The sequence below is a fragment of the Echinops telfairi genome, unplaced genomic scaffold, assembly GCF_000313985.2.
Source record: "Echinops telfairi isolate 266 unplaced genomic scaffold, ASM31398v2 ScPeMD7_2573;HRSCAF=3158, whole genome shotgun sequence".
In the NCBI taxonomy this organism is placed as follows: domain Eukaryota; kingdom Metazoa; phylum Chordata; class Mammalia; order Afrosoricida; family Tenrecidae; genus Echinops; species Echinops telfairi.
Window position 1 is genome coordinate 17,450,517 of NW_022106471.1, and position 13,897 is coordinate 17,464,413.

Sequence of the window (13,897 nt, forward strand, 5' to 3'; positions counted from 1 at the left end):
AAGACTGCAGTATTAATAGCAACAAAACCTGCTGTAAAACTATAGTGAAATCATTTGATTTGGCTTCTTTGAGCAAACTTTTTCCATTTCTGTATATAGAAAGGTATTTGAATTTGAATTAATTCAATTTGAAATAAGAATAGCTCAGAATTGAAAATGCAGTAGCTTTTTTTTACACATAAAGGATATGAAAGCAGATAAAAGTATTGTCCTTACTCATTTTAGTTTTTTCTTTATCTCCTCATCTATGGAAATCCTACCAACCCTTCTAAATCCAACCCAGGTGCTGCCTCCTCAAAGTCGTCTTTAATCACTCTTATCTCCTAAACAAGCATGTTTGGTACTTCTTCTTTAATGTACATCAATATAAGGGGCAAAATCACATTTTGGCAGTCTTTTCAGCTCCATGTCTACAGCATGCATCCTAGCCTTCTTCTGTACACTGCTTTTATTCTCATGACTAAATCATCAAGTGAAACTTGATCAAAGGGGCATCTCAACATTTAGTAACAATTTATGCTTCAGACTACAGATTTGTTGTAGTGGATATATTGCTGTCAAATAATTGCAAAGAAAAAAGAGCCAAAATGGAGACTATGGTCAAATCCCTATTAGTACCTTAGTTCTAGCTCTCAGAACAATAGATCTACAGATAAGCAATTAATTTTATAATTATTGACCCAAACTGAGTCAAACCTGAAGCATTTTCTCATTTATTAATATCTAAACCAATGTAATAACAAAACTGAAGAAAAACTATAAGTTGCCCATAAAAAGGAATGAAATTCTGATCCATGCTCCCAAATGGATGGGCCTTCACCACAGTATGCTAAGTGAGAGAATGCAGTCCAGAGACCAGAGTGCATGACCTCAATGGCAGGGAGTGTGCACAATCAACAACTCTGCAGAGGTAGCCTAGGGCTGGTGGGATACTCAGAAGAGGGTTGATGGCCAAAGAGTATGGCATTTCTTTGGGGGTGGAGAAAATACTCTAAACTTGTGGAGACAATTACACAACTCTATGAATGTACTGAAAAAACATTGACTTGTACAATTTATACGGATGGCTTGTATGATCTCAGAATTACATCTTGATAAGGCATTTTTTTAAAAAGAAAAAACTATAGGTATTAGTGAATTGCAAACTAAAATAATAGTAGCTATCATTTACTAAGTCCTGATGGTATAGTGGTTTTGTGTTGGGCCGCTAACCACTAAGTCTGCAGTTCAAAACCACCAGCCACTCCTTGAGAGAAAAGCAAACTTTCTACTCCTGTTAACAGTCTTAGAAACCAGAGGGAGCCAGGTCTACCCTGTCCTATAAAGCCGCTAAGAGTTGGAATTGATCCAAGACAACAAGTTTGGTTTTGAAGATCCTGTTAGCCACTTCTCTAAACTCTCACACAATTCGACAAGGCATATCAGAATTACAATGGTGAGGCAGTTGTGATTCTGTGACTTGTATCCAGTCATGCAGCCAGGCAACGGTAACACCAGACTTAACCCTACATCTAACAGATCCCAGGGTCTGATGGCGACTTACCAAAATGCCAACTCCCTGCCACTGAGTTGCTTCCAACCCCATAGTGACCCATACAGGGTTTCTGAGGCTTAAAATCTTTACAGGAGCAGGGCATCTCATCTTTCTCCCATAGGACGACTGGTGGGTTTGAACTGCCGACCTTGTAGCTAGCTATCAGTCCAATGCTTACCTCACTGTGCTGCCAGAGCTCTTTGATGACAATAGAGTAGGGGAAATGCTATATTTTGCATTGCAGCACACAAAAAATTATTAAAATCATTTTGACAAATGGCTTTTAGGTTTTTTCTTATTTGTCAGCAATTTTTCTTAGCAAGATCACTAATTTCGATTTCTATTAATGAAAGTCATTAAAACACAAAGAATTAGTTCAAAATCAGATAAAATGCTAATAACCTACAATTATTTGTTTTTATTTAAATAGCATAAGCAAGTTATATTATTTCCTATGAGACGTCAATACTACATAACAGACTGGAGTCTAGATGAATAGAAGTTAAATGGCACTTAGGACACACCTATTGTTGATGAAAATCACTTTGCTAAAGGCACAATCACGAATGAAGGATTTTTTAGGCATTCGGTGGCTCCAGAGAGCTTTCGGGTTTAATTCCAGAAGTAGCCCTTGGAAGACAATGCTTTGTCCAGGGAAAGTAAATAGCAAAAAGGTCCTTTTGGGTGGGTAAGGGATTATGTCACTGTCTAGACATCTCCTTGGATAGACTTGGCTCCCAGGCGGCAGGCTGGGGGGAAATGCACAGCCAAGAGGCACATGTGAGATCCCAGGAATAGTGATGGATAGAGAAGGATGAAATAGGAAAATCTCAGAACAGAGAATAATGGAAGGAAAAATAGTCATGAGAAAATTTCAAAGTTAATTTCATCAACCCCAAGGACACTGGTGTGAGACTTAAACGATTTTTAGTCTCTGTTTGTCTTTTAATCTTATTTTGGGTCTTCTGGGAAATACAACATTCCTGGTGGCACTTTCAGGTAAGCAGTTCAAACCCAACAGCCAATCTGAGGGAGAAAGATGAGGCTATGTGCTCATGTAAGCATTTTTTTTTAGACGAGCTCAGCCATCATGGGGGGAGGTAGACTAGAGGATCTGAAAGTTCTTTCCAGAGTTGTGACCCTATCGGGTTAGGTAGGCCCTGTATTGTCATGATTTACTGATAGGATGAAACTCAATAAAGGAGAAATTGATACGACAGATAGTCAGTTTTTAAAAAATGCCTTCTTAGAGCAGAGAGGGAGCACTATAACTGATTGTGCTCCCTCTATGCAACTCTTTTTAAAAGTGACTTAACGATGGAAGTGAATCTGTGAATATTATATCAAGAAAACGAATGGAAAAATTAAAGAAATCAAAGCTGATCGATGGTTACCATGGGTGAAGGAGGAAGAGTTTTGCTTAAGGGGCATTGAGTTTATGTTCATGGTGGTGGGATAATTTGGAAAAGGCTCTCAGTAATGGTTGTACAACATGAAGAGTATAATCAATGGCACTGAATTATACATATAGAAGTTGTTGATTGGAGAATGGTTTGTTGCATATATTTATATTACAACTTAAAAAATAATTACACAAATAACAATGAGTACAAGGAAAAAGAAAATGTTCTTAAATTGATTGTGATAATGATTGTACAACTCTTCTTGATTCTTGATATGATTGAACTATTGAATTGTATGATATGTGGATGAAGTACCAATAAAACTGTTAAAAAAAAAAAAGTAATGCCTTCTTATCTTGAGACAATGTACTTTGGCCTCAAACCAAACATGTTTACTGGAGCCTCACTAAAGGCGTTCGCACTAGGCCAAAAGCAAGAAGTAACTGCTTGTCACCACTGTTACTTAACAAAACCAGGTGATGGGAAAAAAATTAAAGGTAGGGAAATCTAGAGAAGGAAGTTAAAGTGTCACAGTGGTGATCGATATAAAAACCGAAATGTTCAACTGAAAAAATACTATACGCAACAGGAAATGTTGGTAACGTTGCAGGATACAGACTAGAAGTTTAAAGAGGGGGAAAGACACCATTTACAATAGCTACAGGAAGAGATGAAATAGGAAAGAAGACTTTAGAAATGCATAATAATTTATGAATAAAAATTCTAAACATTCCAGAAGGACACACATGAAGATCTGCACAAACTATACCAAATTCTTAGGCAGAAAGATGCCACCTCATGAAGCTGTTGGATCTGGGGTAAGTTACAAATGTATTCTAGTTGCAACATCAAAAAGTGAGCGGCAGTATATTAAACAACCAAATTCTAAAGTATTTATTACTTTACATAATAATGAATTACTTAAATGATCACATCTAAATTATCTAATTGAATCTAAATGATCAAATCCAAAAAGGAACAGAACAAGAATTTTAAGGACCACATGGACAAGAGTAGAAATGAGGGGGAAATGGGCATAATGGAAAAATACAACTACGGTACATGCTTTTTTTAATCTACTTGGCAAAAAAATTTAACTTAAGAGAATGGTGTTATCTCATTTCACAAATGGAGCAGCCCATCTCCCTAATACAGAGTGCACTTTAGCTAGCTTTCATGAATACATAAATTCAGATCCAGCAAACAGAGAAGGAGGGAAGGGCATCCACTGAAGTATATGACTCACTGGCCCAGAGATTTGCCAAAGGAGGATGCTAACTTCAGGTCTCCTGTTGACTTTGCCTAGAAAGATAGAAACACCAAGTATATGTTTATTCTGTCAAATCCTCACACTGGTTTCCTTTTTAATAGAGAAAACAAGTAATAACCACAATGCCACCAGGGCAAAATGAGGACGCCAAGCACGCAGTTGTCTCACAGAGCATGGACCCAGCTTCCTTGGGATTGCCACGTGCTAGAGGGATAGTCCAGCTACTAAGTCTGCTGCTTCCCTCTTGTTTGAGGCTGTGTTAGTGACAAAATTGTAATAGTTGCAGCCTGTGCCATGAATGTCACTTGGGCGTTTAGACAGAGGAACTCAAGTGTCATGCATAGGCAAACCTGACATCATCTCCACCAAGCATGTGATACAGTCATTGCATCTGCACTTTTATTAGGCATGTTGTGAATACATGGCTGAGTTCTCCCACATGTTATTATGTCACCTGAATGTTCTCGTACTCTTAACAACAGCTTGCCTGATGGGTGAATCTGGCAATACTGAAATATGATTTACTCTTAAATCAGACGTTATTTGATCATTCAAGAGGAGAATATAACTTCCTTGGCTTCCTGACATAGGTAACTATCTCACAGAGGAAAACAAAAATTAAAACCAACAACACAGAACTCCTTTTTGCAGTTGCTCCCATTGTGAGACTTCAGATGGAAACAACGCAAATTAAAAAGGTCTGTGGGGGAAAAAAAAAAAGGTCTGTGGAAATGCCCAAGGTACTGAGCCTTGAATCATCCCAATGGATTAGCACCTGAGTACACTCTCCCAATACGTCTTGTTAGTAAAAGGCCCAATATCACACAGCAGCTGGAAATTCCAGAACAGTCAGAGAACATACTGCAGTTTCAATGGAAATTTGGAAAAGGGTCAGCTGGTATGTGCTATTATAAGTCATTTCTCATGATATGCCTAAATTGGGGCTTAATTCAACTTGTAATCATTGAACTTACTTAATTAAAAAGTGTTTAGTAATTGTCATTCAGGGGCATTTCTGTAATACTTCTGGCACTCCACAACCATGTCAGCGGCACCTGCTCTCCACGCAGCCAAGGGAGGAGGAAATAACACAAGCGAAGGCTGGTGGATGAAAAGCCAGAGGAGGAGAGAATGGGCCCAGGCTTCCTGACTTCAATATGAGCTGAGACGTGACCTTTGCACTAGACGTTTTCTTTTTGAAATTGCTAAAGAGCTTGCAAAACCGTCCTGGAGGCCAGGACCTGACCCCCTCCAGCTTCAGTAAGAGGAAGGCGAAGCCCACTCCACACCTGCCAGGAGGAACCCCAGTGAGGCAAAGGCCAGGTGTGGCTCGAGCCTCCAAGCTCCTTTACCCTCTTCGGACACCAACCATCCCTCCCTGCCACTCATCTTTTCTCCTACGTTCAATAATCTGTTGCAATGGCCACACCAAACCCACAGGTGATACTCACGATTGTGGGGGTTACCAGGGAAGTTAACAGGTTACAACAAACTCAGTATCAGAAAACATTAAGGGTACAGCTCTGTTGTCCCCAACACCTCTTCTCGACCATGCCAGAAAGTGTGTCTCTCTCTGGTCCTTTGCTTCTTAGCCACATGCCCTGTTGGCCTCTGCCCTACTCAGGCAAGTGTTATAAAGCTCTCTTCGTAGTAATGAGTACTCAAAGGGCGCCCTACTCTGTAGACAGACCTCCAGAAGACACTCCGTTTTACTTTTGTGTCAGCATCTCAGTGCTGCCCCTCTGCTAGCTCTCCAGGCAAGGATCTCGGACGGCCTTTAGAGCCAAGGATCTTGGTGTCTGAGTGCCACCTACACGGTCAGTAATTGGGCTCCACCAGCAGGGTGACTCCCCGGGATCCTGATGAGCTAGAATCAACTCAGGGGCAATGCATTTGGTGGTCTTGTTTTGCTTTGTTTTTCTCTTATGGGTGGGCTACACCAATTATCTCACTTCACAACAGTGTTAGATCTAGGGTATCTGTGTTGATGGAACAGGCCTTACTTCAAAGCCAAACGAACATGCTCGACACCCCACTGCGTGGTATGAGACCCCAGGTTCTCTGGGATCCGCTTGGTGTGCTGAGGGGCCCCTCATCCCACGGATGGCACTCAGTGTGGTCTAAACTGCCTGCTGTCACAGCTCAGCCTTAGACCTGCTAGCACACGTGCTACAGGGGTGGTGAGGCAGTGTTTGCTGCAGTGACAGAACATTCTGGGACCAGGAGACATACTGTGGCCACGGTTCTCTTGGGTGCCCTCATGGTGCCCTTTCAGCCTGGCCCGCCTTCCTGACAGGAATCTCGGGTCCCTCTCAGGCACCTGCTTGGCAAGACCAGGAGGCGCACGCCTCCAGCGCATTCTGAGGAATGGCGGCGTCTGAGGGCAGGATGCTTAGCAGCTCCAGCACCAGAGGCACAATGCCTTCTAGGCCCTAGAATCTAGGGGATGCCCTAGCCTTTTTGTTGATGCATTCATTTGCAGTCTTGTGATCAGTAATGAACTGGGGGAGGTTATCTTTAATATGTTTAGTTCTCGTGGGCGAATTCTAAACACATGCCTTTGGGAACTATTCACTAACTTCTTTCTCCCTGCCCCTCCATACAACCCATGCGTTGGGCTTTTTGGTGAGCTATGAATGGACCCCTCTATTTAGGGTTTGTCTGCCACACCACCTGCTAAGCACACCACGGTGGTAAAGTACGGGCCACGTTCAATGTTAATTCTGCCATGATAATGCTGTGCCCTTTTTACCTTGGTGACTTAGACAACCCCCTGGCGTTTCTTAGTCAGCATGAGCCCAGTATTTGGGCCCAGCCCCAAATACTCCTGTTGCTCACATCAGATGTTCGCACTCCTATTTTAGGGGCGGGGGAGGAGCAACGGGCCGTGGGTGCTTTTCTCCTTAGCCTTTCTAAGAAGCATTTGTTTACATTGCTAGCTTCGTTTGAGTTTAGAAAATACATGGGTGGCACGGGGAGGCTCTGAGTTGATGGCTGTAGCTGTGCCATTTCTGTTTTTGTTTTTTTAATTTTTAATCAATTTATTGGGGCTCATACAATTCATCACAATACATAGATCAATTGTATAAAACACATCTATACATTTGTTGCCCTCATTATTCCCAAAATTCGCTTGCCTCTTGGGTTCCCGGAATCAGTTCATTTTCCTTTTTTTCCCCCTCCCCTTCCCTTCCTCCTCCCATCTCCCCCATGCACCCTTAATAATTTATAAATTATTATTGTATCTTATATTACACTGCCCAGCGTCTCCCTTCACCCACCCTTCTGCTGTCCGTCCCCCAGAGAGTGGGTTATACGTAGCTCCCTGTGATCCAGTCCCCCTTTCTTCATCCCCTTTCCCTCCTGGTATTGCCACTGCCATTTCTGTTTTTAAGCTGGCTAAGTACAGGCATAAACCATCCCGGTTCTCCTTATAAGCAGGAAAAATGCACAGTGTGGCATCTTTTCCTTCAGGATACCTTGGAGGCCTTCCTGGAAAAGCAGCACTGTCCATGAATATCAGGAAGACATGCTGACCTCAGGGAATCTGGTAAAATACCGTGGGCGCCAGTGAGGTGAAAACCTTATTGCCGGAGGGATCTAGTCTCTCTGGTCAAGTAGCTTTAGTCTGGAATATGGATTCCTTCGGAGTAGCCATGATGACTGCGTATTGGGTGTAGGTCTAGGTACTATAGGTAGGTTTGTGGTTATACACAGGAGGAAAGCGCAAAAGATACCTAGAGTCAATACTTTCAAGCTCATAGTTTGTCTCTTTGCCTTGTCTCCTGTCTACACTTTCTGTGGAGAACTCCACCTTTCTATACCCATTCTCTATTTATCACTTATTCACTGAGAAAATATTTATTGAGCATCTTTCTTATTCCAGGTACTATTTCAGGAGTTGAGGATACCGTTGTAAGTAAAAAAAAATCTCTGTTCCAGAGTTCATTTCTAATGGAAGGACAGAGAAAACGAGCCAGTAGAAGTTAGATCTATAATGTGTCATGTTGTAATACCTTGTAGAGAAACATAAAAACAGATAAAGGATTACAGAGTAAGAAGGAGCCCTGGTGGCATAGTGGTTATATGTTGGGCTGCTAACCAAAAGATCAGCAGTTCAAAAGCACCAGCCGCTCCCCAGGAGAAAGGGCTTTCTACTCCCACAAAGAGCTGCAGTCTTGGAAGCGCAGAGGCACAGTTCCACCCTGTCCCGTACGGTCCTGAGTCACAAACAACTTGATGGCAGTGAGTAGTGTGGGGAGACATGGATCCCGGTGCCTGTGCAGACACAGTGCTCCAGGAGCAGAGAACTGAATCATGTCAGGCGATGAGCCATGGACAAGCCTAGAAAAGAGTCTTCCAAGCTGAGGGGGCGTCTTCTGAAGCCCTGAAGCAGGAGCAGAAAAACTGCTATGTGGGCAGAAGGGCGTTAAGGACTCACAGACGGTAGCAGACAGACTGCAGGGCAGACAGGTTGTCAGGGCTCAAAGATAGATCAGCGACCCTGAGAAGAGTCCCTCAGCAGAGAATAAAGAATGTGTGGGAGTACTGGTTAGATTCACGCCACTTTACACTTGTGTGGAAGTAGAGATGGAGTCAGGACACAGCCTGGGCTTACCTCCTTGGGAGTGTGGGCTTTTCATAAAACCACCACTGGGAACTTCACTCTCTCACTCTCTGCTTGACTGGGGGTCCTTTCAACGCCCTGCCAGGTTCCTGCAGACCCTGGATCCTCATGACTGTGTACCCACCAGCCCGTGATCACCAGCTTCCCGCTGCACCTGCCTGCTTCATTGGTGGCAGCTACATGGTCTGAGAGTCTCCAGGGAGCATCTGATCCGTGGACTTGAGTTGGACTGGGCTGGGTCCGTTTCTTGATAGCCAGTTCTTTCTTGATATGAAATCCATATATAAATGTCGCTGGTTTTGTTTTGTAGAAAACCCAGTCTAACACAGTGGGCAAGAGGAAGATATAAAATGAGATTGACTGAGAATTTTCTGTAACTGACAAATGTCACAATTCAAGAAGTTCTCTGAACCTAAACCAAGATAAATAAAAAGGAAAGCACACTCGGGCATACCTGAGCCAAAATGCTGAAAGGCAAACTTAAAGAAAAAATAGTTTGCTTTTGCAAACTGAGTCATGGAGCAGATATTAGCCTGCCAGCTGACTTTTCATTAGAATCCAAGGAGACTGGAAGCTAACGATATCGTCAAAGTGCTGTAAGACTCTAACGTCAAACCTAGAATTTCTATTCAATGGAATTATCTTTATAGAAAGAATTGGGGGGGGGGGACTTTTGAAGTCATAAAAACGTAGAGAATTTTTACCAAAAGTCTACTCTAAAGAAAACACTAAAGGTTATATTCAGCTCTCAGATGGCAGCTCAGAGCTACTGACAGGCATGAGGAACATGAACGATAAACATGTGAAGATAAATCTAAACGATCATACTATGTGAGAGGTTTTGAGCAGAGATGGGATGAAATTGCCACAGCACAATAGCACCTGGGCAGCAGTTCTCTCAGGCAGTCGACTGTAACACAAGGTGCACGGCCAGAAGTAAATAGGCATACTTCACAATGATTACTAGTCAGTTCACCCCAGATGCTTAAGGAAAAGGCAGCACCTTCCAGAGAATAGAATAACGGGGAATAGAAAACGCCCCTGCTCCCATTTCAAAGGGCCAGCGTAACACTCATATGAAAGCTTAACAAGGGAATTAATGAAGGAAAAATTATGATCCCAATCTCATTCATAAACATAGATGCAAACACCCCAAGCAAAAATGAGATAAATGGATACAGAAATAGTTAATCCATCACGATTACGTTGTGATGGCCTCAGAGATGGAAGATTAATTTAACATTCAAAACCAGTCAATAAATGCAGCAGTGACAAAAATTACATATTCAGACAGTGGCAGAGAGCAGATCAGAGCTTGCCTGGGGTGGGGGTAGGGAGAGAGGCAGAAGGGAGGGTGACAATAGCAGGAGGAAATGTTTGGGAGAAGTGGTAAATATAGTCATTCTTTTGATTTGGGTGATGGTCCTGCGGAGTCAAAAAGACTCGTGTCAAAGCTTATCACAGTGCATGAGATGTACAACTTACTGTGTGTCAATAGTAACACCTTGAAGTTGCTAAAAAGTCAACCTGTGTAGCTTATGGCCTTAACAGAACACAGAAAAGAACCTACATACAGACATGCCTTAGAGAAATTGTGGATTTGGTTCCTGACCACCCAGTAATTCAAATCACAAAAAAAGCCAGCTACCCAAATGTTTTGATTTCCCAGTGCATACGAACATGATGGTTACAGGACACTGTCTTCTATCGGGTGTTCAGTATCATTCTGAAAATTTAAGTATTGTGAAAATAAACAAAATCTGACCAAGAGGACATGATGTAAGCACAGGCTGCTGGGAATCGGCACTAACAGACTTGCTCGGTAAGGCCGGCCCCAAGCCTTCACGGTAAAATATGCAATATCGTCGGAGCGCAACACAGTGAAGCACAAAAAAATTAGCCATGTTTGTAAGCATTCTCAACAATTTAGAAAAGGCATTTTTAAATTCAACTTCCACTCATGATTTTGAAAAAACAGCAACAACAAATTCTTAGCAAACTATGAAGAATTTCCTTAAATGGATAACAAATGTCTACCAAAAAACAAAACAAAACAGTAACAACAGCAAAAGCAAATAAACAAGCAGCAACCTACTGGAAAGCATGACTAACGGTGACACGTCGAAAGCTTCCCCTCTGAGGTCCAGGACCAGACAAAGACACCTTCTTCATGCCTGTTTCACCTGCTCTGCTGTGACTCTGTGATCCGGCTGACATGGTCACAACCTCAGCTGTCATCTGAACTCAGCAGTATAACACCTTCTTCTTGTCCGATCGGCTCAGGGAAGGGCGAGGAAGACGCACATCACAGTGATAAGGTCCAGTGGCCTTCAGGACCTCAAATGGTCCCGCAGAAAGAAGCCAGGTGCTGTGTCGGGAAGACATGCTTTTCTATTTTTACGGAGAATGGAGTGTGAAGACGCCATGGCAGGAGCTGGCGCGGCCACTTTTCCAACAGTTCGGGAAGCCATGAAGAAGGAGAGTGGAGAAGGGTCACAGAGGAGTCAAATATCACCCAGCTGATACAGGCTGGTTGCACCATGACTCGTGCACGGGGCAGATCAATCAGACAGGCTGTGGGCAGGAAAAGGTTGCCATTGTCAGGTGTCCGCCAGTCGGCTCCAACCCAGAGCAACCTGCGCACAACAGCCAAATGCCGCACAGTCTGTACCCTCCTGACGTGGTTCGTCGGCCTGAGCTCACTGTTGTAGCCACCATGCCAAGCTGTCTCCTTGAGGGCTCTCGTCTTTTTTGCTGCCCCATCCACTTTAGCAAACATGATGTCTTTCTCCAAGGACTAGTCTATCCTGACGTATCTCCAACATATGTTACACAAAGTCTTGCCACTCTGGCCATCTTTATAAAAAAACAACAACAACAAAAAAAACATACTCTAAAAGGAAGCACCCACCAGTAATCCAAAAGCAAGACAGAAAGTCAGAAACCAAAAGCTGCCTCAAAGATTATTGTCATGATTAAAAGAGATACTCGAAGGATCACTTAGTGTCATGACAGGTGCACACCGAACTGCAGCCATTGACTGATAGAAACGACTAATGGGAGCCACAGGCTATGGTACAGAGCCCAGAGAAGGAGGGAACAGATTCTTCTACCAAAAGCATTATCTTACAACTTGAGGTAGTAGAACGCTCTGGAGTGGAATAGTCTCAAAGTTCAGGCACCAATGAGTGATGTTACCTTATACTGAACACTCACTCACCTTTGTAATGCTATATAGTGCGTTTGTTTTCTCATGTGAACCCACTGCATAGGTACTATTCCCATTTGACATAACAGGACACAAGCTCTGGTAAGTGGAATGACTTCCCCAGAGTCCCAGCTTATTCTCTGGTAACCTGTCTCCATTCCAAGTCCTGCCTCTCTAATGTGGAACCCACGGCCAAGATGCACATGAGTGGCATCGACTGAGAGAGTTTACCTACTACCCCCTTTCTGGACCTCCTCTATTAAAAACCCACTGCCACCGAGTCCATGCTGACTCACAGCAGCCTTATGGGACAGAGTAGAACTGCCCTGTGGGTTTCAGAGACGGTAAATCTCCACAGGGGTAGAAAACCTCTTCTTTCTTCCAAAGAGTGACTGCTATCTTGAAGGCTTACTCGACTTTTTAAAGGACGGAATCAACCAACAGCAGACCTTACTGCCCTCAAGTCAATGACAGTCGAGCACAGCTGCCCTCGGGCTCCCTTGCCTGTGAATCTTCATGGGAGCAGGAAGGCCTCATCTGGCCGCTCAGAGCAGCTGGTGGACTTGAACTAGTGGCAAGAGCTCCCTAAGTCCTAGTGTACATTCTACAAAAGTTGCTGTGAGGCAGAATAAACAAATAATGTTAATAATGAAATAATTCCATATCTGATTATTCTTTTAAACAATTTCCCAAATGGCTTAGTGAACTCTATAATCTACAAACTGCATTACCCAACATAATATGTTTTTGTTAAAAATGATAAATGAAAGAATAACAATTCAGATTAGGCCGTAAAATGTTGCTATTAAATTTTATAATCATGGCATGAAAATCCATCGCCCTATTCCACAGTTTTGGGGTATCTAATGCCACTGATACATGATGCAGTCCCTCAGAAGCTGGGGCTGCCATGGTGAAGATAAAATGTTAGTGAAATGAGTAAAAGTAGCCTCTTGCCTGGAACTCTAATGCAGTTGGGCCAGGCTGTAATGGCCTACCTGGCTTGATGCCCTTGCTTCTCTGTGAGCTGAATCTATTCAATCGCCCCTGCCTTGCAGTTCCACCTCTGATTCTGGGCCAATTCTGGCTCTCAGAAGTGGAGGAGATAACATAAGAGACTCTTTGTTAAGGCCTCTACCCTGAGATAATGCTTCTCTTGGTTTTGTTCTGAATTTACTGCAGTGAGTGGCATCCAGCCTTTTCGGATGATGAAAAGTTTCCATCTCTGTTATGGGCCCCCGAATATGTAATCTGAGAGTCTCACAATATCCAATGCCTATTAGTGTGGCTTTAAAAAAATGTTTTTTCAAGAATCATCTTGGTATTTTGGCCCCTTACTAAAGAATTTGTGACTCAGCCTGTTCATGAGTGCCCACTGGCAGAAACTGAATGTGCTTTTCAACGTCATGAAAAGCAGTATGGCATAGGGTTTCAGAGTGCGGTTTCTGCCTTCAGATTTCCTGGGGCTGAAACAGAGCACTTTCATGTTTGACCTTGGACAAGGTTTGTATCATATACCTCACTGTCTTTATCTCCAAAAAAGTTGGGAGCAGCAACCTCCTACAACATGCGCCTAATGCTATAACCAGTAAATAGCGAGCGTTCCATACCCGTGAGCGGTTGTGCCATCCTGATGCTCAGATATTCATCCCCAGAACCATAGGCGCCTCTTTCCTCTCCAACTCTGCTCCGTGCTCCCTGCTGTGGGTCTGCCCGCTTCCATATGCCTGTCTATTTCTGGTGGGCTCCCAGGCTCGGAAGCACACTCCTCCTTGCTGGGGAGTGAAACATGAATGCGGCCCCTGTCCAACAAAGAAAGTCATCAGGAGATGAACCTGATGTTATCGTCCATTTC

General features: G+C 43.2%; 1 protein-coding gene across 2 annotated transcripts in view; it reads right to left on the bottom strand.

Annotated features, from left to right (window-relative positions):
• Positions 1–13,897, bottom strand: part of ACYP2 (acylphosphatase 2) — a 128,827-nt gene that overhangs the window by 36,267 nt on the left and 78,663 nt on the right. Inside the window, exon 4 of one of the 2 annotated variants that reach the window (XM_045294109.1) lies at positions 13,659–13,844. The exons of the other annotated variant lie outside the window; for it this stretch is intronic. Coding sequence (XP_045150044.1) covers positions 13,688–13,844 — 157 coding nt within the window. The 3' untranslated portion in view covers positions 13,659–13,687. Of the gene's footprint in view, positions 1–13,658; positions 13,845–13,897 lie in introns of those variants that run through there. 2 annotated transcript variants of the gene reach the window in all.